Source organism: Sciurus vulgaris, assembly GCF_902686455.1.
Source record: "Sciurus vulgaris genome assembly, chromosome: 1".
Lineage (NCBI taxonomy): Eukaryota > Metazoa > Chordata > Mammalia > Rodentia > Sciuridae > Sciurus > Sciurus vulgaris.
This window is the reverse complement of record NC_136461.1, coordinates 33033848-33059836: the sequence shown is the minus strand read 5'-3', so window position 1 is coordinate 33059836 and position 25989 is coordinate 33033848. Positions and strand designations below refer to the sequence as shown.

At 45.6% G+C, this 25989-nt stretch overlaps 3 protein-coding genes across 8 annotated transcripts in view; 2 read left to right on the top strand and 1 right to left on the bottom strand.

Moving 5' to 3' along the window:
• Positions 1-2710, bottom strand: part of SZT2 (SZT2 subunit of KICSTOR complex) — a 51570-nt gene extending 48860 nt beyond the window's left edge. For all 4 annotated transcript variants that reach the window (XR_013757255.1, XR_013757256.1, XM_079100579.1 and 1 more), the window contains exon 1: positions 2623-2710. Coding sequence is in view for 2 of the 4 variants with exons in the window: in XM_079100579.1 (XP_078956705.1) it covers positions 2623-2649 (27 nt within the window). In the remaining 2 variants the exon portion in view is untranslated. The remainder of the gene's footprint in view (positions 1-2622) is intronic.
• Positions 2711-2810: 100 nt separating this feature from the next.
• Positions 2811-24047, top strand: MED8 (mediator complex subunit 8). Its single transcript, XM_079117942.1, has 9 exons — positions 2811-2859; positions 4105-4223; positions 4868-5012; positions 5625-5765; positions 5939-6020; positions 6378-6626; positions 7872-7932; positions 23725-23782; positions 23966-24047. The coding sequence occupies exons 1-8, from the start codon at positions 2854-2856 to the stop codon at positions 23729-23731; spliced, it is 810 nt and encodes a 269-aa protein (XP_078974068.1). The 5' UTR covers positions 2811-2853; the 3' UTR covers positions 23732-23782; positions 23966-24047.
• Positions 21191-25871, top strand: ELOVL1 (ELOVL fatty acid elongase 1). Of its 3 annotated transcripts, none has more exons than XM_079117909.1 (8): positions 21191-21268; positions 23725-23782; positions 23966-24156; positions 24327-24407; positions 24524-24580; positions 24662-24767; positions 24852-24988; positions 25137-25871. In XM_079117909.1, the coding sequence occupies exons 2-8, from the start codon at positions 23737-23739 to the stop codon at positions 25356-25358; spliced, it is 840 nt and encodes a 279-aa protein (XP_078974035.1). In that variant the 5' UTR covers positions 21191-21268; positions 23725-23736; the 3' UTR covers positions 25359-25871. The 3 variants fall into 3 exon arrangements, with proteins under 3 accessions (XP_078974035.1, XP_078974034.1, XP_078974036.1); XM_079117908.1 differs by lacking the exon at positions 21191-21268 and adding an exon at positions 21564-21870; XM_079117910.1 differs by lacking the exon at positions 21191-21268 and adding an exon at positions 23014-23091.
• Positions 25872-25989: the final 118 nt, after the last annotated feature.

Below are 25989 nucleotides of genomic sequence, written 5' to 3'. Positions count from 1 at the left end.
AAGGAAGTTGACACTCTTGGTGGGATTGTAGATTAATACAACCACTATGGAAATCAACATGGAGGTTCCTCAAAAGACTAGGAAAGGAACCACCATATGACCCAGTTATACCACTCCTCAGAACTTATTCTAAAGAATTAAAGTCATCATACTATAATGATATATGCACACCCATGTTTATAGCTGCACAACTCACAATAGCCAATTAGTCTAGGTGTCTGTCAATAGAATAAGAAAAATGTGACATACACACACAATGGAGTTATATTCAGCTATAAAGAAGAATGAAATTATGCCGCTTGCAGGAAAATGGACAGAATTTGAGAGAATTACGTCAAAGGAAATAAGCCAAATTTGAAAGTCAAGGGCCAATTCATTTTCTCTCATATGTGAAAGATAGAGGGGGGAAAAGGAAAAAAAAAGGTGGTGGTGGGAATCTCATGAAAACTGAAGACAGACCAGTAGAAGAAAGGGACCAAGGGAAGAAAGAGGGAAGGGAAAAGGGAATGATACTGACCAAATTATATTATCATATTGTGTACATGTATGTAACAAAGAATCTCACTATTATGTGTAATTATAATGTACCAATAAAATATGGGGAAAAAGATAGGGAGCACATCTGTCTTACACCTCTTTGTTTCCACCCTGATGCTTAGTAAAATTCTGAGTCCATAGCAACACCCACAGAATATGATGACTGAATGATTTCCTAAATCTGACTAGGTACATTTTTTGTACTGGGATACTAATATCCTCTAAAAGCATTTTTCTTTAATGTTCAGAGGCAGAATTCTTTGCTTCTTTTACCTTCTGAAACAAAATTTTCAGAAAGCAAATCAAGAACAAATATAGGCTGAAAATTTAGATCAGTGGTATAGTGCTTCCCTAGCATAGAGGAGAGCTTGAGTTTGAACTCCAGCACTGAAAAAAAAAAAAAAAAAAAAAAAAAAAAAAAGAATTTAACAAATGCTTAACTTTGGGTTGTCAACTATCTTTTTTCATTTCCTTAAGTGGCTATTAGAAAAATTAAGATTACATATGGGACTTATATTACATTTTATGGGACATGATTATTTTAGCTCTCTGCCTAAAAGGTATATTATACTTCCCCATGATATCCCTCAATGTCCTCTCATTTTAACATATATGGGAACATATTCCAATTTTTCATGTTTTTTTTTCAGTATTAATATTTTTGATACACGGTATACCCCATTACCCTCATGAACATGTCTGATTCTTTTAAGTAGGGCATAGTTTCCTATAACCAACCACATTTAATGTTGGGTGTCATCACAAAAAAAATTTCAATGAAGTAGACATTTGCTATCCTGTGGCTACTTTATTATCTATGCTGTCAACATTATGGTTAAGAAGAGGTCTCTACATCGTGTACAACCATAGAAACGAAATGCTGTACCCCATTTGTGTACAATGAATCAAAATGCAGTCTGTAAAAAAAAAGTAAATAATTAAAAATAAAATTTAAAAAAAGAGAGAAGGTCTGACTGGACACAGTGGCACATGCCAGTTATCCATGCTACTTGAGAGGCTAGAGAAGGATCGCAAGTTCAAGGCCACCCTTGGCAAGTTAGTAAGATCCCGTCTCAAAATAAAAACAACAAAATGGCTGGGAGCTGGGCACGGTGGTGCATTGCCTGTAATTCCAGCAACTTGGGGCACTTGAGGCAGGAAGATCACAAGTTTGAGGTCAGTGTTAGCATTTCAGACCCTCGGGCACTTAGAAGACCCTGTTTCAAAATTTAAAAAATAAAAAGGGGTGGGGATGTAGCTTGGTGGTAAAGCATCTGTGCTTTCAATCCTCAGGACCAAAATTAGGATAAAATAAAATAAAAAGGGCTTGGAATGTAGCTCAGACATAGAACGCCCCTGTGTTCAATCCCCAGTACTGCAACAAAACACAGTATGTATGGGGCCAGACTAATTATTTTGGAGTTCTAGCCAAAACACTCACTAGCTGTTAACTTTATTACTCTTAACAGCTCTGTGTTTCAGTTTCTTCAACTGAAACATCAGGGATGTTGTGAAAACTGGTATCAGTAAAGTGCTTAGAAAGTTGCCTAGCAAGTAGTGAAGTATCTATCTAGCAAGTAACGACTACTATTTGTATCCTTATACACATCCCAGACTTGCCCAAGGTTGCAGAGATAGCTAAATACCAGAGTAAATACTGGAACAAGGTCTTACTCCTAGTCAAATATATTTTTTTCCTTGAAACAAAAGCTGCTGTTTCTAAAAGCATGAGCCCTAGAACTAAATTAACGCATGCTGTTTATTGCATTTCAACATTTGAAGAATATAGAAGCCGGCGAAGGCAGTCTACCGTCGTGTTGCCCATTTAAATTGAAACAAATAATCAAAACAAGTTTTGATAATACCACTATCATTAGGTCAAAGGGTCGGCGACACAAACGAAATATCAGTAAACAAAGCAAAGAAATTCTCTAGTCGCCCAGGAAATTGCGGACCACAGAGAGCTGGTTTCTGGGCTGCTCTGGCCCGGCCGAGGCTGCGCAGGAGGAGGCCAAAGCCACACCTGCTTCTCGGACCCTCCCCCTCGAGTTTCCGGACCCAAAACTGCGCCCGCCCGTCCCTCACCTCCGGCTCCGGGCGCTCCGAGGCCATCACACAGCCCTCCAGCACCGGCCCGGGCCAAGGAGGATGTTCCACACTTGACCCCTGACCTGTCTACTCCACACGCCGAAGAAACCGGAAGTCGATGGGAAGGCCGAGCTCTGGGCTTTCTGATTGGTGGATGTCGCCCACTCAGGGGCGCTCCTGTCTGGGAAACCGGAAGAGGAAGTCGTTGCTGCAACCGCAGCCGAAGCAATGCAGGTGAGAACCCTGTTGGGCCTACTGGCAGATAGCTAGCTCGGGATAGCGGGACTCGGAGTGGCCTGGCGGAGAGTGAGGAGCTGAGACTGAGGGGAGGGGTCAGAGCCTGCGGCTGTTAAGAAAAAACAGAATGGGCGTGTGGGGACGAGGCCAACTGGAAAAGGAGCGCAGAGGCCAGTGGGGGTTGAGGCGGCCAACCGGAGAAGGACTCGGCCAGGTCTAGAGAAAAGAGGCAGCGCTAACTTCCCTGAGTGTTGTAAAGGATCAGGTTGTCATATGGAAAACAGAGATGCGTCCAAGAAAGTGATGGACTGACCCAGGCCCCGAGCTAGGCTGTTGGAGGAAGACAAACAAGGGATCTGTAATTGAAGCCCAAGGGCTGAAGGAATTGTGGGCCGCGGAGGCCAAAAGCTAAACTGTTTATAAAAATCTCAGACTTGGGTGGAACCCAAAGTCAGTCTCCTGTCAGGCACATTGCCAGGTTTGCAAGACTGCTTTGCATCATTCTTCCCAGCTTGTGCCCAGTCGTTTTTAAGGGTGAAGAAATGGAGTAAAATAAGAGCATCAGACAATGGAAAGGAAATGCTGTACAGATTCCCAGAATTTAAAATTGTCTGGTGCTTAGAAACGTGGGTTTTCTTGTTTTTCATTTGCCATGTAGTTACTTACATCTTGTAGTCTCTCAGTAAATGCTTGTAGGTCAACAGAGCTTGGAAAAGAGGCACGGGAATATTGGCAGAGATAAATGAGTGCACATTAACTTAGCCGAGAGAAGGTTGAAACATCAAATGCTAAGGAGAAATAAAAACTAAGGTGCAGGGCAGAGAGAGTGCAGAGCTGGTATTCAGAAAAAGCTTTATGCATAGGTCGATTTCCCCAAAATTGTGTTGTTGACAAGAATAGCCAGGTTTACAAGGCAGATTCTAAGACAGAGGAAGACAGTGTACATGTGTACACCCGTAAGATAATGAACTACAGGCATTGGGTCTGGTGAAATTTCTCAATGAGGAATAGTAGGGTGTACCTAAAAAACACAAGAAGAACCAAGCTTGGATTTGGAGGTGATAAGAGAAGAAAATCTGGGTAGGTAGAAGGAGTTGAGGTCAGGTGAACAGGTTGAAAGGTCTAAGGGTTGATGCTGTTACTCAAATACCAAAGATAGGAAACAATTTGACTTTTCAGCTTTATTCTGTATGTGTCACACTTACATATATCTGGATAACCAACCTGTTCCTATTTGTGCAGCGAGAGGAGAAGCAGCTTGAGGCATCATTAGATGCACTGCTGAGTCAAGTGGCTGATCTGAAGAACTCACTGGGAAGTTTCATTTATAAGTTGGAAAACGAGTATGACCGGCTAACCTGGTAAGGGTTGCCAGGGCAAGCTGGGGAGGGCTTACTGGGTGGGGGGCCAGACCTCCTGATGGATAGAACATTTCTAATGATGTAACCATTTATCAGTTTGCAAACATCTTTTGATTTGGAAAGAGTTGGGTTACCCAATATTGAACAAGTAAAGTTTGGCTTAGGCCCTCCATGGCAAGGAAGTAGAGAGAAATGCTCAGTTTCCCAAGCCAAGTTTTTTCTAGCTTTTGATTCTTATCCTTTGATTTTTTTTTTTTTTTTCTGGCGAGGAGGTCCTTTCTGCTGGATCTCTTTCCACAGATGTGGCTTTTGGTCTTTTAAATTCAATCTACTCAGAAATAGTGGCTCTTATTTCCAGGTTGGAAAGGAGAATTTTACCCAGTTTCTGAATTTTCATTTGCAACACTGTAGCTGTGATTCCTATTTTGCCACTGTTTCTTACCCCTTTCAAACAATGAACTGTCTTTTTTCTGCATCTGTATCAGAAACTGAAAGTGTGTCCTTCTTTTCTAACCCCCGTCATTCCCGTTAGCCAATTAGGTTCTCACCTAGGCTTGTCATAGAGTTATGAGTCTTTTGAGCCTCTTAAAGATTACTTTATAGGGAAGGGTTGGAACATTCTGACACCTTCTTACCACCACCAGGCCCTCTGTCCTGGACAGTTTTGCATTGCTCTCTGGACAGCTGAACACCCTGAACAAGGTTTTGAAGCATGAGAAGACACCACTATTCCGTAACCAAGTAATTATTCCTCTGGTCCTGTCCCCAGATCGAGATGAAGATCTCATGGTAAGAAGAGGAAAAGGGTACAACGTGGGAAATTAAATTCTTAGATTAAAGTCTAGAGCACAATTTTTTAAGTTTAATTTATTTTTATGTGGTGCCTCACATATACTAGGCGAGTGCTCTACCACTGAGCCACAACTCCAGCCCCAAGAGCACAATTTTTGATTGGTTATTCTAGAAGTTCTGAATGTGGAATGGTATGTGGCAGTGAGAAGGAAGGACTGCAGTTTGGAGGCCTTGCTTTTTTGTCCTGGAGGTGGAGCAGCTCCCAAATAGTGCTTTTAAGATCCAGATGCCTATATTACCAAGACTTTTTTCTCTTCCAACATCTGACTTGCAAAAAAAGAGTCTGTCCTTTTGTGACTTTGTCTATTCCAATCTTTGAAGAAAATGTGGCAAGGAGAGGAATTTAATTTGCCCTTAATTATGATAGAGATAGCCATGTGAGAAGACAGAAATCATAGATAGAGTGAAAGGGACAGAGTTCTAAAAAGCACGCTATTGTGTTTCAGGTTGTGTTTTCCCTGAAAATGCACTATTTGCCCTTGGGAAGGAAATAAGACTGGATCTAATTCTTGGGAGTGCATGGTAAGATCAATAAAATTTGTGTTACAGCGACAGACTGAAGGACGGGTGCCTGTTTTCAGCCATGAGGTGGTCCCTGATCATCTGAGAACGAAGCCAGATCCTGAGGTTGAAGAGCAGGAGAAACAACTGACAACAGATGCTGCCCGTATTGGTGCTGATGCAGCTCAGGTTGGACTGAGTCACTGCCCTGATGCCCCCCCCTGATCCCTTGATGAGAAGCAGACATTATCACTTCTATGTAGTAGAGATACTCAATTATTACACTAAACTGTCCCTGGAAGAAATTCCTCCATAGTCATTTCCTATTTATCCTAATCATTGCACCAATTCGTATGTTACAGAAGCAGATTCAGAGCTTGAATAAAATGTGCTCAAACCTTCTGGAGAAAATCAGCAAAGAGGAGCGAGAATCAGAGAGTGGAGGTAAAGACATATTGGTAACAGAGGGAGAGGTATATAATAAGAACACTGGGATAGGAATGGTGATTTGAGTGGTAATGAAGTGAAGATACAGAATGAATCTTCTGCTTTGGAAAAGGTTTGCTTCCATACTGCTAGCCTTTTGTATTTAAACCAACCTTGGAGCAGGTAGAAGAATGGCAAAGTGAAAAGGGAAAATTTGGAGATAGGTTTGGGAGTATTCTGGCTCTTCCCTGGACTGTGAGGAAACTTACATGATGCTGAAGTCAGAGTTCCAAGCCCTGGCAATCTTTGCAGGCTCTCCAGCTAGGTGTAGTCCTAGGATCAGATGTATACTTCATGGTCCTCCTTTTTCTTTAGGTCTCCGACCAAACAAGCAGACCTTTAACCCTACAGACACCAATGCCTTGGTGGCAGCTGTTGCCTTTGGGAAGGGTCTGTCTAATTGGAGACCTTCAGGCAGCAGTGGTCCTGGCCAGCCAGGCCAGCCAGGAGCTGGGACAATCCTTGCGGGAACCTCAGGACTACAGCAAGTACAGATGGCAGGAGCTCCAAGCCAGCAGCAGCCTATGCTCAGTGGAGTGCAAATGGCTCAAGCAGGTCAACCTGGTAAGGTGGCCAGGGTGGAAATGTAAATGACTTTGAATGGGTATAGGAATGACCAGGATTATCTGGGCCCCCAGCATCCCCAGACTGGGGATTTTCTCCTTTGCATAGTGACTCAGAAAACAATTTTCAGCAGTAAAAATTCTCATCTGAAACTCTGCAACAGGCACCAGAGAGTAAGGAAGAACTTTGAATAGCAGAAACTGCTCTCAATTTCTACATTCACACCTCTTTCTCAGTTGTTCTGTCCCATTTATTCTGAAGATTAGGTGTGTGGTCAGTGTCTCTTCTTAGGTAGAAAAAAATCAATGGTCAGCTGTGTGCAGTGTGCATGCCTGTAATCCCAGCAGCTTAGGAGGCTGAGGCAGGAGGATTGCAAGTTCAAAGTCAGCTTCAGCAACTTAGTGAGGCCCTAAGAAATTTAGTGAGACCCTGCCTCAAAATAAAAAATGTAAATGACTGGGGATGTAGCTCAGTGGTTAAGTGAGTTCAATTCCTAGTACCAAAGTGGGGTGGAGGAATCGGTGGTCAGATCTTAATCAAGATCATTTGGAAGATGCATCAGGAATTGACAAGCAAGCAGTTTCCTATTCCTGTAGGTATTATTTTCTTTGTATCCTGTCTCTCTTGCCTTCCTGCCTTCTCTCTACTCACTTTTAGTAATTATGAGAATAGTCTGGGGGAGTTAAGATGCAAGCAGCCAGAAGAGGTATTTCTTCCATGCTGTCTAGGAAAAAGCCCAACTAAATCAAGAGAAAATATAGTTTTTTTTTTTTTTTTTGGTACCAGGAGCACTCTGCCCTGAGCTATATCCCCACCTGTCTTTTTTCTTTTTTTTTTTAAAGCTAGAGTCTTGTTAAGTTGTTCAGGCTTGGCCTGGAATTTACAGTTCTCCTGCCTCAACCTCCTGAGCCTCCTGAGTAGCTGGGATTACAGATATGCAAGAATAGAGTATGCTTTTATCTGTGACACCAAACAGGGATCACACAGGTTTATGTGTCTTTGCTAGGAGTAGATAAGCAGAACATTTCTCCCACTATTCTCCCAAATCACCCATTTCCTCCTAGATATCTTCAGGGAGGCAGGTATTAAAGAACCACACCTCTGATCTCTGCCAATCAGGGTCAGATGCCACAGAGGTTCTGCAGTGATAAAGGAGATGGCAGGAGGGAACCTGAGAAACCACATTTCTGATTTATTGTGAAAGTCTTGCCTTGCCTCAGATGTCTTTCTTCGTATTCCTTTTAGGGAAAATGCCAAGTGGAATAAAAACCAACATCAAGTCAGCTTCAATGCATCCCTACCAGCGGTGAGTGTGAATGGCAGCCTTCACTACCAGGTGATCTTTGCACAGTTGTGCAGTCATATTACCTTTACTCAAGGCTCACCTAGAGGGGTACAATAAAAGAACATGGGCTTTCAGCAACAGACAGATCCCAGCTCCACTGGTGACTAGCTATATGACTTTGGGCAACTGACCTACATTTTCTGAGCCTGTTTTCTCATTCGTAAATGGTGATAATACCTACCTCATAGGGTTGTTATGAGGATTAAAATTAGAAAATGAATGTAAAACACATAGCCCAGTGTATGAAATAATAGGTATTCAATAAATGGTCATTTTCATAGCCACTTTTCTACCCTGCCCTCCTCAGTTCTTGATCCAGAACCCACCTGATGTGCTACTGTTCCATGTCAATGGTGAGCTGATGGACCCAGAATCAAATAAGTCTGTGCTTATTTTGTGCTACCAGAAACTGTAACAGCCTGTATGTCCTTAAAGGCATACTGGCTCAGGCCTCTCCACTCAGGTTCCATTCTGCTGTCTCTCTAAGTGCAGATGAACAGGCTTCTGGGTGGGGACAAACCATCTACTTACAATGCTAGTGAAACTTGGGCCTGTCCATCTCTGAAGGCATGTTAAATTCTTATATGGGAAATAGGTAAAAATCCCCATCCTTTATCACACCCTGTACACATGAAGGAAGATATCAAGGGACTAGTAGGTACTTTGCCAACCAAGACTGTGTGGGAAAGAGTTTTTCTGTAGTACATATAAAATCCCCTTCTTCCTCTGGACTTATTTTTCTTCTTTTGGAGGAAGAGGGGATTGCCTTTTACACTGTCTTCAGGGTTTAGTTTCTGTATAATTGTGCTTTGTTCCTGCACTCTGGTCAGGATGGTTTTCCTCCATTTCATTAAGCCTATGGCTTAGATAAGAGCCAGATCAATAGTGGGAGTGGGCAGCCCAGTACCACTGCCTGCTTTTATGAACTTGAAGAGCAGAGTGTGTTTGGACAGCCAGCCTATGCTGCCTTTCTCTGTACTCCTTTGTGAGCAAGAGCAGGGATTGAATCAGTAGAGGTGGACCAAAGAATTTCTTTATGAAATATAAGTATTTAAATTGATATTCACTGGCTCAGGGTTGTCTGACAGCAGTTTATGAGAGAGTCAATATAGGGATCAGAGACAATTGCAGTAGTGAGTGCTGCAAGGCAGTTCAAATTTGTGCTCTATAAAATATTGGTCTTTAATTAGCTTTGAGCTCAAAACCCTGAGACTTCCTTCCTGCTCATTCTTTTGGTTGCATTTCCTATTCTCTTTTATCACACTGGTACTTTGGCCTTTGTTGGTGCCAGACAGCACTCTGCCAGGCTGTGGCAGCAGAGGCTGAGACAAGTGGTCCCAGATGTTGCCTGTTCCAGTCCCAATAAGACTTTCTGTCCCAACAAGACAAGAAATGGTGTCCATAAAGCTTGATGGCACACACTTGTAATCCCAGATACTTGGGAGGCTGAGACAGGAGTAGTCCATGTTCAAGGCCAGCCTTGAATAATACACTGCAGTAGGGGAGTCCTGTCATCAGCTCTGAGGCAACACCAGACCTTTTCCCCCATTTGAATAGTCTGGCCCATTAACCCAGTCAGGTGTTTATCTTCTCAGCTCTTCCCTTCCCACTGGAAACGTCAGAGCTAAACTAGGATATTGGACAGAGCTCCAGCCATGGTTCTTTAGAACCCCTGGAGCAGCTTTTGGTGATTCTGTCCTTTACTTCACCAATGGTACCAACCCCACGTTTCTCTGTTGTCTCAGCCTGATATCAACTTCATTCCCACCATGCTGTTAAAGTGGATTCCGTGTCCTCCAAGAACAGAAACATCCTTCTGTCCCAACAAAAATATATGCATAACTTTACCTAAATCTTGTGCCTTTAATCAACCTTCTTATTCTGGAGTGCTCATACCTCAATGTTAGTCATTCTGTGAGTACATGTTCTCATTTCCACCTTCCACTTCTGGGTACACAAATCTGTCACATCTCCCATTTGGGGGCCCATACAACCCAGAACCCAGAATAGAGAGAATATATCTCTCATCCCTAACAGTCCCTAAGGATGGAATGTATATGGAGTTTCTTTTGAAGAAAAGGACATGACCTGTTTACTTGCTTAGATTTAGGATTTGCAAAACATGACCCTTGGCCTACTCTGGTAGCTTCTCTGTTTCTTACTGTGCTATTTCACTCAGGGATTGTACTTTCTCCTACCTGTAGGGCTCTGGGAGAAAGGGATTAGGCCTTGTCTCCCAAGTTTGTTTTTGGGATGGAGAAAGAAGCAACAGCTGTGAAACCTCAAATACCACAGCACAGTTCATCCCACTGAAGATGGAAGCTTATTGAATTAATGTCAGCCTAACGCCCATTGTTTAGAACCTCTCCAGTTCTCCCTTGAGGCTAGGATTCAGTCATTGCTGAATCCTTTTGTTCATTGCTGGTGCTGCCTTGTTCTCTTCCGCTCCCTGTGTGTATTGCTTCCCTACTTAGCTGCTCACTTCACTCAGCTATGAACTTTCTTGAGAAACAGTTAAGATAGGTTGTAGCCAGGTGCTCCTTCCTGCTCCATAGTGGGTCCCACCATTAGGCCTGACCTGGAAGGGATGTTATTGCCCACCTCCTGCCCTGCTGCTGTTGGAAAGAAGCTGAACTCTGCAGGAATGCCCCAGTGCAAGGCTGGGCCCCTTTCCACCCCCTTTCCACCTCCCCCAAGCAGCTGGAAACAACCTCTCCCTTTGTCAGAGATTCTTGTACAGAATAATCCTCCTTATGGACAATGTATTCTCTGTGTCCCATGGACACAGGAGCCGTGTGAGCTGATCCCAGCACCAGGCAGGACGGAGGCTGAATCCTTCCAAACGCCCACCCTGGGTCAGCTCCTAGAGGAACTACTAAAGGGTGAATATTTTCTTCTGTGTGCCTCAGATTTGGGGGGATAACTTATTGCAGTTTAGCATTGACCAGGAGCTTGCTCCCTCTTCTGCTCAGCCCTGAGAGTTCACAATGCCAATTTAGGGATGTTTGATGTTGCTTTTGCCTGAAAGTCTCAAATGCACAGGGGCACTGGGCTTGATGGCACACACTTGTAATCCCACATACTTGGGAGGCTGAGACAGGAGTAGTCCATGTTCAAGGCCAGCCTCAGCAACTTAGTGAGACCCTATCACCAAATTAAAAAGAGGGCTTTTTGATTGGAACAGAAGGTAAACTCTACCTTCTGTACTTTGACATGTCCCTCAGGAAAAACTTCCTCTCTTTTAACAACTTCTTTTTTGTTCTTGAGTGCCCATGTATCACTGAGGCAGATCCTGGGTTCCTAATGTGGCCTCTTGACAAGTCATTTGCTCTCAGGATGTCAGCTGTCATGTGGACATGGCAGCTTCCCTGGGCACAGAATGGAAAAAAGTTCCTGAATTCCTGGAACTTAATTTTCTTGACTGATTCCAGCACTCTTTCTAGCTTAGCAGTCTCTGGCAGTGATTCTCAAGCCTATTGTCCCCAGGCATGGTTTTGTTTTCCTCACTGTAGGACTATGTTGTTTAGATTTGCCAGTGTTTCCCTTGATCATTCCCTAAGTCCCCCACACTGCTACAAACTACTCTTAAAGTTCCCTCTCTGTTGCCTACAACTTTACATACTACCAACATCCCTCTAGACCATTCTCTGACCCTGTTTTCTAGCTTTCATATCGTTCTCTGGTGAAGACTCATCAAAGAGGTGGTAAGTTACTGCAGAGATACAAATATTTCAGAAGTCACCTTCCCACTCTGACATCTCTGTCTTTCCTAGGCAAGATGTTTGTAGAGAGAGACTCCCTTGGCATAGGCAAGAAATCATACTTTTTAATGACAGTAACCTTCTCTGTTAGTTCAAATATAAAGTGCCCTTGGCCCTTTCCTCCTTTCTCGCTGCCTTTACACTGCCTTTCTCAGTGTCACCCTAATTTCTTAGTTCGTGGCCATTTTGATTCTTCATCATGTTTTGTCCACAACCCATGTGTAGACCATCCTTTGTTCTTTTTGCTAATTTTTCTGGGCTACACCTATTTTCATGGCCCTAGTTAATGTTGTTTTAGTGTCTCTTCCATGTTAAAAATCCTTCTTGACCCTGTATGCTCTCTTGCTAACTCGCTCACAGGCACACTTGAAAAAAGAGCCTACAACAATCACCATCTCTTCTACCTCCCATTCACTTTTTAGCCCTATGTTTGGGCTTCTGCTTCCACTATTCCTCTGAAATGATATCAAAGACTGTTGTTTATCTAATGGCTAAATCATGAGTTTTTCCCAATTCTTATATTGATATCTCCACAGCATTTAACAGCACTGACCATTTCCTTTATGTCTCTCTCTTCCCACTTGGCTTCCATGGCATACATTCTCCTTGTTCTCCCACCTCTTTGAACATTCCTTCTCTGCAGTTTTTGGACTTCTGTACTTCTGCTTGCTTCTTGAATGTGGCTATTCTCTGGAACTTGTTCTCAACCCTCTTTTTTTTCTTATGTTACCTGCTTTCTCTGTGACTACCATTTTTATATGAATGAGTCAAACAAGTTTTACTTTTAGTTCCAAACCTCTTTGCTAAGCTGCAGATTCTTGTTGGGCATCTCTACTTACATGATCCACAGGATCCTCTGGTTGTAGATGTCTAAATCCAGTCATCCTTTCCTCTGTTCTGTTTCTTTTCTAGTTTTCCAGGGTTACTTAAGCCAGGAATATGGAACCTATTGTAAACTATTCTTCCTCCATGTTCCCAAGCTAGTCCCCTTCTATAGCCAATCTGATACCAAAACCTATCAATTTCTTTCTTCAATATCCATCCATCCTGCCCCTGAGTCTCTCCATAAAAACATTGTTCAGACTCCCTATCTCCAGTCCTGATTAGATATCTAGCTTGTCTTCTAAAAGGCTGCCAGATAGATTTTCTAAACAAATTTCATCCCATACTCCCTTGATTAAAATCTTTTTGATAGTTCAGTCCCCATGTTTCTCAAACTGGGGTCCACATAAGCTGGCATATTGGTAGGCATACTGAAAGTCACAGGATGAAATTATCCTGAAATTTTCATTTGAGGGTAAATAATTTAAAGTGGAATGCAAATTTAGTATGCATGCATTATTAAGAGAAAATAGATCTCAAAGAATTCCTGCTAGTCTAAAGGGTTTCAAGCTAAGACACCACATTTCCTGGTTTTTTTGTTTGTTTGTTTGTTTTGTTTTTTGATGGGAGTGTGGGAAGGAGGGTGGAACATAACATTCACTTCATTGGAAAAGTTTTAAAAGTAGCTCACATTTCCTGGAAAGGCAAGTAGGATTCTGTGCTCTAACCCCTTGCCTCCTCCTGACTTAATCTTCTATATTGTCTTGCTCTCCACTTAATTCCAAAAGGCATACAAACTGCTTACAGTTTCCTGAATGTAATAGGTTCTTTCAAACCTCCATTCCTTTATCCACACTGTTCCTCTGCTTTGCTCTATTGTTCTGTCAGACGAATACCCAATTATCTTTAACAATTAATCTCACAAGTCACCCCCCAGTGAAGCTTTCCACCATCCCAGTTTGTTCACAAGTCAACACCAAAGTCAATTACCTCCTGTTTTATGCTCCACTTTTGTACCTTGTACAAGCATATTCTGGATCCTGCTGCATTTTATTGTCCCTCAAGTTTAAGCACACTGAACCATCAGAGTTTGAATCACAGTTCTCCCACCTGAGACCTGAGAGATCTTTGGCAAGATTGTGTGTCTGGCATACTGTAGCATCTGGCGCATCATAAACACTACCACTGGTAGTGCCACTGTGTTATTTCTGTTACGATTTGACTTTGGAGAGGTAGTATAAAATAACATTTTGGTTGAAAGAGCAAGTTCTAGTGCCAGACCTGCCTGGGTTCATATCCTACCCCAGCCATTTGCTGTGTAACCTTGGGCAAGTTAGTTTATCTATGACTATTTTCTTATTCCTGTGAATGATAATGATGGTGGCATTTCATGGGATTGCTGCAAAGTTTAAGTGGGTTAAATGCTTAGAATGGTGTTTAGCAGCAGGAGGAATTCAGTATACATTAGCTATCCCTAGGAGAACAGCTAGAAATCTGCTCTCAGTAATTGTTTGAATAAATGATTGACCAATCCCTCTAAGAGATTGAGATCTCTCCCTCTGCAGCTCTTCTGTGCTAATGCCTCAGAAACTGTCCTCAGAAGATACCTTTTGTGCAGATTTCATTCCCTTTGGTATCTCTCTAGCAACTAGTGCAGAGGGGATACAGGGACATTTTTACATTGGATTGCCTGGCATATGAATCAATTTTTTTTTTTTTTTATTCTGGGGATTGAACTCAGGGTCACTCAACCGCTGAGCCACATCCCCAGCCCTATTTTTGTATTTTATTTAGAGACAGGGTTTCACTCAGTTGCTTAGTGCCTTCTTAAGTTGCTGAGACTGACTTTGAACTTATGATCCTCCTGTCTCAGCCTCCCGATCCTCTGGGATTATAGGCATGTGCCACTGCCTGGCCACATGAATCAATTTTTAATCTAATTTTGTGATTTTTATTTTTCCCACTTAGTTGTTGCCTGTGTTTTTCTCTTAAGTCCCATTTTGGTCTTAAATTGTAGTATTTCAATTTGAGCACAAATGACAAGTTCCCTCACCCAGAATCTTCTTTTTCATCATTTCTGAATGGAATTTCCCCTCTGTTCAAATTAGCTAAAGATGCAGTTCCAGTCTTCCTACATTCTCTCCTAGAGAGTCCCTTCACCACTCAAATTTCTCTCTCTGCAGTTGGGATGGGTCCTTGCCTCACTTGCCTGGGTTTGCCAATTTGGGCTCAGGTCTTCATGAGTGGCCATGTGTAATTTGCTGGGTCTCATTACCAGAGCTCCATGCTTGCCTCTCTACCCCTCACACTCATCACCAGTCCTTCAGACTATGTTTTATGGCATCTTCCACCATTCTTTTAAATATTTTCAGTTGTAGATGGACACAATACCTTTGTTTAATTTAGGTGGTGCTGAGGATTGAACCCAGTACCTCACAAGTTCTAGGCAATTGCTCTACCACTGAGCCACAACCCAAGCTCCTTCCACCAGTCTTACCACTTTGCTGGGTTCTCTGCTACAGCCATAAGAAGATAAATATCCATGGGCCATGTGCTGCCTCACACCTCTATGACTTGGCATGTTCTACCCACTTGGAATGTCTGCCATCTCTTTTTCCTGCTCCTATCCCCTTGTTTACCTGGTGGAAAATTCATTCTTCCAGTTCCAAGTGTCACCTGCTTCTGTAAAATCTTCATCACCTCTTCCCTGTACACTTGATCATTCTTAAACTACCGCTCTCCTGTACCTCTACACACTTCCATTATAGCACTTAAGATTCTATGGTAATTTATTTTGTATAAGTTCAAATCCTGGCCTGGACACTTACCCACTGTATGACCTTAGGCAAGTTACTTCACTTCCAAGAAATTTAGTTGCCACCTCTGTGAAATAGGATTATAGTTCTGACCTCAAAAGGTACTGAGCTTATTTCAAATAAAATTCAAACCTGTAAGTATCTCTTAATTTCCTATAGGATAAAGTCCAAGCTTCTTAGAAGGACATGCAAGGACCTTTCAGCAAATTTTAGCACTCAAATGCTATTACCCTTATTCTCTCTCCTGAAAAATCATTTTTATCTGGTGATATATTAAACTTCTGATTATGACACATTACAATTAAATTAGCTTAACCAAAAAAAAAAAAAAAAAAAAAAAAGGACCCAATCATGTTTGGGTTATGCAAATAATTTTAGATAGACCCCGGGATTCAAATCTCTGAACCATGACTCTGTACTTCTCCACTCCACATCATTATATCTCAACTCATGGAAGAACTTTGGGTTTGCCAGGGTTAAATGCCATTTAGAGTTTGGATTGATTGGGGACATAGGGAAGGACACCAGGATTAGTATACCAGAGGAATCCAGAAGGAAAACCTTAAATGAAAGCAAAGATGGGAAAGTGAATACAGCCTTCGTAGTACACTTCGTGTGTGGTTTCATCTTAACAGAGAATCCTGAGATTTTTTCCTCTAGCCCCTTCCTTTCTTCTGAACCTAACAGTGCTGTGTTTCAGTTGTTTGTTGAATGTGCCATCTCACCTCAAACTCCAGATATCCCAGATTACTTTCTTTTTCTCCATTTGCTCCACATGAGTTATCCAACTAGCCAACCTTGGTTAGTTCCCAGTCTTCTGTCTGCTCCTCCCCCACTTTCCACCATTGGTCTAGGTGAGACCTTGTTTTGTCTGGCCAGTGCCTCTGTGGGGGTCCCAGCTAGTTTCCCTCCCTCTGCTTTCCTCTTGATAATAAACCTGTCAGTTTTGTCTTTCAAAACATAATGGGGATCATATCAGCCTCCTATTCAATCTTCAGGGACATTCCCTAAACAAACTAAATTCTTCACTTTTTTATCCAAAACACTTTATGATTTCGAGCTAACCTACCATTTAACCTTCTATCATATGAAAGCCTGTCATTCACCATATCCTTTAGACAAACTGAATCCCTTGTATTACCCTGTGCCTGTCCTATGCTTTCCTGGGTCCATTCCTTTGTCCTTGCATTTTCCTCTACCAGAAAGACCTGTGCTGCTTTCACCTTGCTTGCTATGTGATCTTGAGCACACACCTCAACCTCTCTGATTCTATTATTTTCATCTGCTAAGAGGCAATAATTGCACTGACCTTCCTTACAGGAGCCAACCACAAGAGCATATGGAAAGCAACTAGTCTCATGCATTCTCAGAGAATGTACTAAATAGAGTAGGAAGCTTCTCTTTTTCCTTCTTGGCTCTTCTCACATATATTCCAGTGCTTTCTAACTCCTCCATCCTGATAGCCTGCCCTGGTTGTTTCCTAACAAAAAGCTTCCCCTTTTCTCTCTCTCCAGAGCTTTTCCTGCAGGTTCAGTCTCATTTCTTCCCTATTCCTGAGTTTCTTCAATTCAAGGAACACTAAATGGTACCTACAGTGTGTGGCACTGGCTACCCACTGATGAATCAGACCTTTCCCTGACTTTTTAGGGGTCCAGGCATGCCTTCAAATTCCAGATGATGAGTGTTTCATGTGGTCTCTCCTTTCTGGCCAGATGTTTTTCCAGACCTCATCTCTTCAGCCAGGGTCTTAGGAAGAGGACATCAGCTAGCTGACTGAGGCACAGGGATCCTCAGAATGATTAACTGGTGAACCCTTTGCCCTCATCTTTGCTCCCTGTCCTCATGGGCTTAACCCTCCCGTCAGCTTCTCAGTGTGGATACTATATAGGAAGTGCCTTTTGTTTTTTACAGGATGGGGAAGGTAGAAGCTTGAATTCCACCGGGAGGCTGCTTTTATTCCCACCTGACACTTCTGTCACTCCTCACCAAAGACCCTCAGGTCCTATTGCTCTTAGCTGATCGCCTGTGAGTCCCATTTGCTATTCCTTCCACTGTTCTACCCACTCACTCGTGAACACGCAGGAATGCTTTTTTCCATTTCTTCCTCACTGTCATTTCTACTTCTCTGACCCTTTTAATTTTTGTGCTGAAACAGAGCCTCAAACAACTCATGGGAGCAGAGTTGACAGAGTTCATGCAGGTGGTATTTTTCAGACTGGACCCTTGGAGAATTGACTACACTGATTTACCTTCTGGGAAAAGAAAACAAAGAATGGCCCCTACAACAGGAGTGAATGGAGAGTGAGTCACATAGGGTGGGACTTGGAAGTTATCACTTCACTTCCCATGAGTCAGAAAGACTCTAGGAAGGAGGTGAAATTTTAGCTGTTGGACTGAGTATTCTTTCTCCATTCCATGGGCCTTCATCCTTATCAAAACTGTGGGTTCAGTTTCTCCAGTTTGTCAGCCCACCCTGGTTTGATTTTCCTTCTACCCAGGTAGAAGAAAGCATGGCCTTGAACCTAGCTTCCCTGCAGATTCCAAGGGTCCCATTTCTGCCATCCTGCCTCCCACTTCCTGAGCTGGGCAGTGGAGCGTCACTCTTCAGGGTCTCCCACCTGGAGGGGCCAGCATCTCTGCTCACCGAGTCTGCGTAGTGCCTGCCATAACCCGCACCAGACTTTTATCATTTCCCAGAAATTCCTCATCTTACAACCCTGTTGAGAGAATGTCCTACCTTCTGACAAAAGGGAAAATAGACTCCTTTAAATAAAAACTCCCTCAGTCTCCTCCCATCCCACTGACAGATACTCTTCACTTCCGCATATTTCAGTCGGTGAGGTATTCTTAGCCAGAGACCAATCCTTCCACGTGTGCTGGAGCTCAATGCCTTGTTCCACACAGCATATAAACATGCTCCAGCCTCTTCCTATTAAAAAGAACCCTTAGGATCAATCTGGAGCTGACAGCCAGATGCTATTTTAAAAGCTCCCCAGCTGGTGCTGAAAAACAAACAGAATAAAATCCAAACTTCTTACCAGGGCTACAAGACTCTTCATAAACTGACTCCTGCCTACCATTCCTACCTTCACTGATGTGCCTCTGAGCTGGAGCCCTACCAAACTACTTACAGTTGCCCAAACCTGCCACATCTTTTGTTTCTGTGTTTTCACATATATGTGTCCCTCTGCTTGGAAAGCTTTTCCCTGCCTTCTAGAAAGTGTCCTCTAATGTTCAACGTTGGTGTCATTTCTTTGAAGTCTTCAAAAGTAACCTCCATCTTGTGTGAAGTCACCTCTCTTTCCCAGAGCTTTCATAGTCCTCTGGGTTTATCTCTAAGGGGATACTTACCACATACTACTCTAGTTCATGTATATGCCCGTCTTCCCACTGGATGTGAGTGTTTTGTAAGAACCACAGAGCCACAGAAATGCCATTTGGTAGACTTGAATCTGTATCAGATATTGGAAGATGCTTTCTCTCAGGACCAGGACAAGACTGAACAAAGGTCTTTGAACACATTCATTCATGTAGTCAGTCAATCAACATTTACTGAGGGCTTGTCATGGTCATTTAAATGTGGTCCAGGTGAATAAATCTATAGTTGAAGAAGTATCCTGTCACTACTATGTCTGGCCTCTGAAATAGTCTCATCACCTATAATAGTCTGCTTTGTCTGTCTCTAGTGGACTCTCATGATGGACACTTAAAACCCCTCAACAGTTCTCTCATAAAAGTTCTTTGCACACAGTAAATGTTTAGGAAATATTTATTAAATGGATGTTCACAAATCCATATAAAAATAGGTATCTTGATATATTGGGCTGCTTCCCAACTGTCAGTTAAATGTTGAGACAGAGACAATGCTGTGCATTTCACATGGATTATCTCCTTTAACCTTCACAGTAATTCTGTGAAATAGGTACTATTATTGTTCCTGTTTTATTGAGGTTTCATAATTTACATAAGGTCATACAGATACTAATTGGAACATTAAAACTCAGGACTTTAGAGTCAGGTGTGACCTTGAAGCCCCTAGAGTATATCTGGAAGACATTAGGCCTTCAGTTAATATTGATTGGCTCCATGAATACTGCTCCCAAGTGGAGGGGAGTGGAAAAGGTTTTGAATTATTTTCTTTCCTACTTGATTCTGGGTTCCTTGATCTCTTTACTTTCCCACATTGTCCCATTCACTCTAACATCCACTCAGAAAACATTATAGAGGTTTAGCTGAGTGGGTCAGATAATAGATACACAGAGATGACTAAAGTATGGCCCCTGCTGAGAGGAGCTTGTAGTTGGGGTTGAAAATTAGAGTAAAATCATGGGATCAAGAGGAGGGAGAGACCTACTGGCTGGGAGACCTGACTGTCATGTGCTGAGCCAAGGGGTAAGGCTTGAGGGTTGAGGAGGTATGATGGTAAAGCACTGGTGTGACCCAGGAGAGTGACGTGGGTAGAGTAAGAAGACTAGGTAGAGACTAGATCAGGTCGGACCCTAGTGTACAATGCTAAGGAGTTTAAGTTTCTTGAATACTTGGATTCTTTTGCCATTTCCTTTCAAGGGAAGGTACCAATGGGCTGGGTTAGAGCTATACTAACTTCTTACTTAAGGTCTAGGATGAAAATTCCACGTAGCTATATCCCACCATTTATGAACACGGTATTCCTCCCAGCTACCACCTCTTCTGAGTTCTCTCAGTTCTGTCCATATTTACACCATCCAAGTCTACAAGCAGTTTTTGGATCGCTGTATGCAAAGCACTGTCCAGGAGCTGCTGGAGGTAGAAATTTCACTGAAACCTAGTTCTTGGCCAGAATAGTTAAGTCTAGTTGGTGGTCAGGTAGTGTAGAATCAACAATCATATATAGAGACATGGTACTTCTTGTGAATTTCCACATTGTCTGCTTCCTCCAGTCCTATCAGGTTCTTCCCCAGGTCCTGCTGTTGTCTCTCATTTGTCTCTCTTCAGTACCCTGGTCACCTAGACTATAAACCTTATGAGTCCAGGGACAGTGTAACCAGAACTTAACATAGTCTTGCAACATGTTTGATGAATGAATGACACAAGCCTGATAACAGTCTTGAAATATTTCAGTTTCTCCTCTGCATCTAGAATAAAAATCAGACTGTCCCTTTGGTCTTCAAGACCTTCTAGGTTGGGCCATAGCCAAATTCACTTCCCTTTTTTCCCCTTTCACTACCTTGAAGGCCAGTTTGGCCAGTGATTCACAGTTCTTGCCCCAGGCCACTTGTATTCTCCCACCTCCTTTCCAGGAAATCCTCTTGGCGGCTCCTAACGCTAGGACTCATCCAAGTTTATAGGATCGGTGAGAAGGCATCGGTGGCCAGTTGCTCCCCTCCTGCTAAGCCGTCCCTGCCACCTCAATAAACCCTTAGCCCACCTAGCTGCCCCCTTCCAGGACAGAGATGAACCCTGGAACTTCCCCGAGTCCCAGTTGGGCCTGCCGTCAGGCGGCGGATGTGTGGGTTCTGTTGGTGGACTGGTCAGAGGGCCGAGAATGGGACCGTCGGGTGCCGGACGTCAGGAGAAGAAAGGTTCTCCCGAGATGGGCCAGGCCGCAGGCACCGGCCGTGGCGGACTGAGAGATGCGAGGGAAGGGGTGGGGAGCCCGGCCGGGTGTGCTTCCTGCCCCGGGATCTGGCGGCCCGCCCCTGCCCCCGCCCCTGCGGCCCAGCCGGCGCTGGACGGCCCCTCCTGCCTGGGCTGGTCGCCCAATCAGCAGGCGCCCCCCGCCCGGACCGCCCCCTCCCCCTCTGGTGACAGAAAGTCGGCCCAGCAGATGAGGAAGTGGCAGGCAGGATAGCCCTGGGGACTGCTCTCCGGCCCTGCTCCCCCCTGAGTCCTCCACTGCTGTCCGCCTGGCCCCCACTGGTGAGTCTGGACCTTCCACAGCTCCCCACGTGCCGGCGCCCCCTGCCTGGCAGGCCCGGCTAGCCCTGCCCTGCCCTGCCCTGCCCAGGCTGTGGGCGAGGCTGTTCCTGGGGCGAGTGGGTGGGAGGTCCCAGCTCCTGGGGCCGGGCCTCGCCAGCACCCTCCCTCCCCGCCCCCCTCCGGCCTGGCCCCCGTTTGCTCACACCTAGGCCTTGCTCCCCCGCCTCTTGGTCTTGGCCCTCTCCCTCCCCTCCTCTCCTCCCTTCCCTTTCCTTTGCCCGGTGTCCTTTTCCCTTCCATCCATCTTAAAGGAAGGAAGGAACCGGCTAAGCTCCCCTGTGAGGGACACACCCAGATTTCCCTCTAGCTTGGGGAGAGGTCCTTCCAGAGGCCCGGAGTCCCTCCTGACCTCCAGGGTGCCTGTTCGAGTGCGTGGGGGTGAACTTGAGGCTGGTGGTTGAGGGAGATAAGGAGCTCGCATGTGCCAGAGAGGAGCTGGGTGAGAGCACACGCCTAAGGCTTAGGCCCTGTCAGCAGCAGAGGCCACCAACAGAGTCACCGTGCATGAAGAAATGAGGAGTGTCGCCCGCCAAAACAGATCCGTGTGTGAGGGAGGTGTGTGTCAGTGTATGGTGTGAGTGGTCAGATGTTCTCTCACCTCCCAGTAGCAAAACCATGTGTGAGTAAAGTGGTGTGTAACTTCAGCGCGTGGGCCTGGGCCTGAGCCTGTGAGCATATGCTTTTGCACACAGTGCCCCGGGGCTGTGCAGGGTGGTATGTGAGTGCCAGGACCAGTGCAGTCTGGAGCAGGCGTGAGACTGCATGTCATAGTCCACAGAGGCTGGTTGGGGTGGTGTCAGAGGCAGGCAGTTGTGGCGGGTAGGCGGTGTGTAGGCCGTGTGGATGTGTGCTCGCTCTCCGTGTGGTGCATGCTGTGAGAGTGTATATGTAGAAGGCAGGGTTTGGGGCCTAACCATGGGGGTGTGAAGAAGGGTGGGATGACCTGCAGGTTTGGGGAGTCTGTGAGATGTGCGTGCGAGAGGGGCACATGCGGCCTCTGTTGGATATCAGAAGGTGCATTTCTTCATGGAGCACTGTACAAGTTTTCCTCTGAATGGAGGAAACTGGGAGCACCTGCTGTCCTGGCTGTTGAGTGTTGACTGGTTCCCCTGGGACAGGAGAACCTAGTCCCAGGCTCTCCTGGGTCTAGGCAGAGGTTTTTGTGTCCCTATAAGCCCTCCCCTGACATTCCTTTGGCCCTTGAGGGGGAGGGCGCCTAGCCCATTGGGATCCCTCCCAGAGGGAGGGGAAGATTCCTGAGACATCCTCCACTCCCCACCTCCTCACATGCCACTGGCTTCCTTGCCCCTCCCTGGAAAGGAAAGGTTCTTGTACCCATTCTGAAGTAGGACAAACTGAGAATTCATGGCTGGTTTGGGAGAGGATGCTGGGTGTGGATTTTTAGCAATTCCTTGGACCAAGGCTGGGACCAGGGCCAGGAGAGATTTCTGGAGAACCTAGGATCTTAGCTTATCTAGCTGGTCCAGAGTGGTGGGTGGTGAGTTTTGGGGCTTTATTTGACTTTCCCAATCCTGGTGGTTCCTGCTCCCCTAGGCACTGACCTGTGGCCTGGACCCACCCTCCATCCCATGCCCAATACAGCGGGGGCGGGCAGAGGGCGGGGCTGCTGCCAGATCTAGTCAGACAGGTGGAGCCACTGGGGCAGGAGTCTCAAAGAGCCAGGCTGCCAGAGAGGAAGGGCTCTTCAAGAGAAGAGAGCCCAGAGAGCCTACGAGGAGAGGGGAGGAGAAGAGAGGTTGGAGGTGAGAGCCCTGGCAGGCAGAGAAGAGACCTAGGGAGAGGAGGAACCACAGACCAGTAAGGTTCTGGAAGGGCCTGGGGAGGTGAGAATCCCGGCAGGGGAGAGGAGGGACCCTGGGGAGATGAGAGATCCAGCAAGGGACTGAACCAGAAGGACCCGGGAGAGGAGGGGCAGGGGAGGATAGATTGAAAGGGAGAATCCCTGGAGACAAGAATACCCTCTTAGAGCTGGGGAGGTGAGAGACTGACAAAGAAGGGTGAGGAGGTTCACTGGAGTTGAACCCCCTGTTGGTGAGAAGGGAAGGCTCCAGAAAGAGACCAGGAATTGAAAGAAGGGTAGGCCAGGAAGTAACTCAATAAAGAGGAGCTGAGGAGAGTAAGGTGTGGAGAGGAATGGTGGGATAGGCCTCCCTGAGGCAGGCAGGATGCACGGGGAGCAGATGCCTCCACCAAACTGCCTCCTCCTCCCCCAGACCCCAGTGGTTCCTTCCTTTCACTGTGAGGCATCACAGTTGTCTTAGTTTTGTGTCTTTAGCCTGTTGTCTGGTTCTGTGTCTTGTGTCTGTGGGTCGGTTGTGGGATGGGGGTACATAAGTGTGCCCTGTTTAACATCGTCCCTCCATCCTTCCCTTTAGTCCATAGCCAGGATGGAGGCTGTTATGAACTTGTACCAGGAGATGATGAAGCATGCAGGTGAGATGCTGTCCACCAGCCCTTCCCTCCCTTCTTTCCTGGGATCCTGGGAATTAGGGCTGTGTCCTAGTGGAGAGTCCCTTTGAATCCCTTGAACCTTTGTGACCTGACTTCATGTGTATAGATCTGATGAGGCTCCTTTAGACCCATGACTCTTCCTGACTCCTTGACATTCATTCACAGATCCCCGGGTCCAGGGTTACCCTCTGATGAAGTCCCCCCTGCTAATGACCTCCATCCTCTTGACATACGTGTACTTTGTCCTCTCACTTGGACCTCGCATCATGGCCAACCGGAAGCCTTTTCAACTCCGAGGCTTCATGATTGCCTACAACTTCTCACTGGTGGCACTGTCCCTCTACATTGTCTATGAGGTGGGCCTGGATGTCTAGTCTTTAATTCCTGCCTGCAGGATAAGGGGTGGGACAGAGGAGCAGAGCATGGCATCTAGCCTTTCCAGAGATTGAGATTCATTTCTTCAGCTAGAGATGGGGAGGGTTTGCTGGGAGTGGGACTCTGGTGGTCTGACTCACACTCTTCTCAGTTCCTGATGTCTGGCTGGCTGAGTACCTACACCTGGCGCTGTGATCCTGTGGATTATTCCAACAGCCCTGAGGCACTTAGGGTAAGTAAGTAGGGGCTGGGGTTAGGTCATAATCGATGACTTGTGCTCATGGCCCAGTTTAGAGAGGCTCTTGGAGCAGTGTGTGGGGTTCCTAAGGCTGCCCTGACTTTTTGCAGATGGTTCGAGTGGCCTGGCTCTTCTTCTTCTCCAAGTTCATTGAGCTGATAGACACCGTAAGTCGTTATGAGATGTATGAACTGGGGAGGTGGGGAGGGAAAGCTCCTGGCTCTGAACACCTACCTGCACTCTTTCAGGTGATCTTTATTCTCCGGAAGAAAGATGGGCAGGTGACCTTCCTGCATGTTTTCCATCACTCAGTGCTTCCCTGGAGCTGGTGGTGGGGGGTAAAGATTGCTCCAGGTAATGGTCTAGGCCTTTGGAGGAGTGAGTACTGGGAACCAGAGGCCCAACTCCCCTGACCCTGTTTTATTGTCCCTTCCACAGGTGGAATGGGCTCTTTCCATGCCATGGTAAACTCCTCTGTGCATGTTATCATGTACCTGTACTACGGATTGTCTGCCCTTGGCCCTGTGGCTCAACCCTACCTTTGGTGGAAAAAACACATGACAGCCATTCAGCTGGTGAGGGGTCTGCTGGCCTGTAACCATCCCAACATTCCTTGTCTGGATCCTGTCTTTATCTGACCTCTAACCTTTGACCCCATCCCTCCCCCATTTGCCCCTCTCCAGTCTTCGCTGCTTTTGACCTGTGCTTTTTTCTCTATCCTAGCTCCAGTTTGTCCTGGTCTCACTGCACATCTCCCAGTACTACTTCTTGCCCAGCTGCAACTACCAGTACCCAGTCATTATCCACCTCATCTGGATGTATGGCACCATCTTCTTCATTCTGTTCTCCAACTTCTGGTATCACTCTTATACCAAGGGCAAGCGCCTGCCCCGCGTACCTCAGCAAAATGGAGCTCCCAGTATTGCCAAGGTCAAGGCTAACTGAGAAGCATGGCCTAGATAGATGCCCACCTAAGTGCCTCAGGACTGCACCTTGGGCAGCATCCTTCAGTGTCCTTCCCACCTACACCTGTGACAAGGGCTCAGGTGGTCAGGACTGAACAGGGGACTGGCCTTGCCCTCCCCACAGCTGGTCTCCAAGGACCACTGCCTTCCATTCCTTACACTTCTGGCGGACAGCTCCAGGGATGTGGCCTCATTGCCCTCTGCCATTTCAAAGCTGGGGGTTGAAAGGGCTGGACGCTTACTTCCCCCTCTCTGCTTTAAACTTGGGAGAGGAATACTCAGGGCTGGCCCCCAGCAGGGTCTTGTGGCCTTTTTCCTCACACCGAAGAGGTCAGCAATAATCTGTCACTATGGACCCAGGCTCCCTCTTCCACCCCACACTGAAGCAGGAGCTTCTGGGCCAAAGGTCAGGGTATGTGGGGGGACGCTGGGAATGTAGCTTGTGGAGGCTACCTACTCACTTGTGTCTTAATTAAAGTGACAGAGGAAACCACCAAGGCTTTGTGTACATGTGTGAGTGGAGGTGGGATATACAGCCTGCTTTAGCCTCAACTACAAATGCTCTAGGAGAGGGGAGCCCCTGGGAAGGCTGCTGGGACATAGGTATTGCA